Source organism: Columba livia, unplaced genomic scaffold (assembly GCF_036013475.1).
Source record: "Columba livia isolate bColLiv1 breed racing homer unplaced genomic scaffold, bColLiv1.pat.W.v2 Scaffold_194, whole genome shotgun sequence".
NCBI classification, from domain to species: domain Eukaryota; kingdom Metazoa; phylum Chordata; class Aves; order Columbiformes; family Columbidae; genus Columba; species Columba livia.
In genome coordinates, this window is record NW_027043136.1 from 116,389 (window position 1) to 118,173 (window position 1,785).

Sequence of the window (1,785 nt, forward strand, 5' to 3'; positions counted from 1 at the left end):
CAGGGAAATGATCAGAAATGAGAGGAAACCAAACCCGCAATGGTTATGGGAGGGAGAAGAGAGAAAAGTCCCTGTGATCCCCTGCAGTGCAGATCCCTCCTGTGAGCAGCCCCCTGGGCTCCTGTCCCACCCAGCAAAGCCTCTGCCCTCAGGGCCGGGGGCTCCAAGGCATGAAGCAGCTACTGTGGGAGGGTCTGTGGGAACTAGGTTTGATGATTCCCAGAGAAGTCTCATCTAAACCTTCACTATCTTTTCCTCCTATGACAGGTCCTCATGCCCACAGGCAGCAAATGTCCAACAGCAGCTCCATCACCCAGTTCCTCCTCCTGCCGTTCACAGACACACGGGAGCTGCAGCTCTTGCACTTCTGGCTCTTCCTGGGCATCTACCTGGCTGCCCTCCTGGGCAACGGCCTCATCATCACCACCATAGCCTGGGACCAGCACCTCCACACCCCCATGTACTTCTTCCTGCTCAACCTCGCCCTCCTCGACCTGGGCTCCATCTCCATCACTGTCCCTAAATCCATGGCCAACTCTCTGTGGGATTCCAGGGTCATTTCCTATGCAGGATGTGCTGCCCAGGTCTTCTTTGTATTTTTCTTGCTTGGTGCAGAGTTTTACCTTCTCACCAGCATGTCGTACGACCGCTACGTTGCCATCTGCAAACCCCTGCACTACGGGACCCTCCTGGGCAGCAGAGCTTGTGTCCACATGGCAGCAGCTGCCTGGGCCACTGGGTTTCTCAATGCTCTGCTGCACACGGCCAATACATTTTCACTGCCCCTGTGCAAGGGCAATGCCCTGGGCCAGTTCTTCTGTGAAATCCCCCAGATCCTCAAGCTCTCCTGCTCACACTCCTACCTCAGGGAACTTGGGCTTCTCATGTTTAGTGCTTTTTTTTTTGAGGGATGTTTTGTGTTCATAGTGGTGTCCTATGTGCAGATCTTGAGGGCCGTGCTGAGGATCCCCTCTGAGCAGGGACGGCACAAAGCCTTTTCCACCTGCCTCCCTCACCTGGCCGTGGTCTCCCTGTTTGTCAGCACTGGCATGTTTGCCTACCTGAAACCCTCATCCATTTCCTCCCCATTCCTGGATCTGGTGGTGTCTGTTCTGTACTCGGTGGTGCCTCCAGCAGTGAACCCCCTCATCTACAGCATGAGGAACAGGGAACTCAAGGAGTCTATAATGAAAGTGATGAGTGTTCGATTTTCAAAAGCTGTAATGAAGTGACGTCCTGCTTCTGCATGTCAGTTTTAATATAACGCATTGCTACATTGCTAGTTCAACCTGAGTTCTGTAGCTTTTGTGTTTTGGGTTTTTGTTTTGTTTTGTTTTGTTTTTTCTCTTTGGTGTTTGTTTTTCTTGGTTGTATTAATGCTATCCATAGGCAAAATTATTTGTCTTCTTATGGCTGTGTCCATATTTACCTGTCTTTTGTGTCCCATAGTCTTTGTGTAAATAAGAACCCATACTCTCCATGTGTATAAAGTGAAATAAAGGACCCCGCACTGACTTGTTTGCCCAGAATCCTCTCTCTGGGATCTCTGGGGCTGCAGGAGCCATGTCCGTGTGCTGAGGGGGACTGAGCAGGAGCCACCCTGAGCTGGGTCTTCCTCCCACCCTGACCAACGTGAATCTGCGGACTCACCCCATGGCCCTGGGCACCACAGCCCACTTGCTCTGCAGAGCAGCACCACCAGGTTGGGGCTGTATGGAGCATGGGAGGGGGGGCAGGAACAGCTGGCCAGGTCAGCATAGCTCAGCTCTCTTGGGAAAGGGCTCT

The 1,785-nt window shown here is 52.6% G+C and overlaps 1 protein-coding gene across 1 annotated transcript; it reads left to right on the forward strand.

Annotated features, from left to right (window-relative positions):
* The first annotated feature begins 290 nt into the window (after positions 1-290).
* Positions 291-1,232, forward strand: LOC135577929 (olfactory receptor 14A16-like). Its single transcript, XM_065048055.1, has one exon. The coding sequence runs from the start codon at positions 291-293 to the stop codon at positions 1,230-1,232; it is 942 nt and encodes a 313-aa protein (XP_064904127.1).
* Positions 1,233-1,785: the final 553 nt, after the last annotated feature.

Bases quoted from the DNA above. Each gene is read 5' to 3' on its own strand.
- LOC135577929 (XM_065048055.1), top strand. From the start codon at position 291: ATGTCCAACAGCAGCTCCATCACCCAGTTCCTCCTCCTGCCGTTCACA.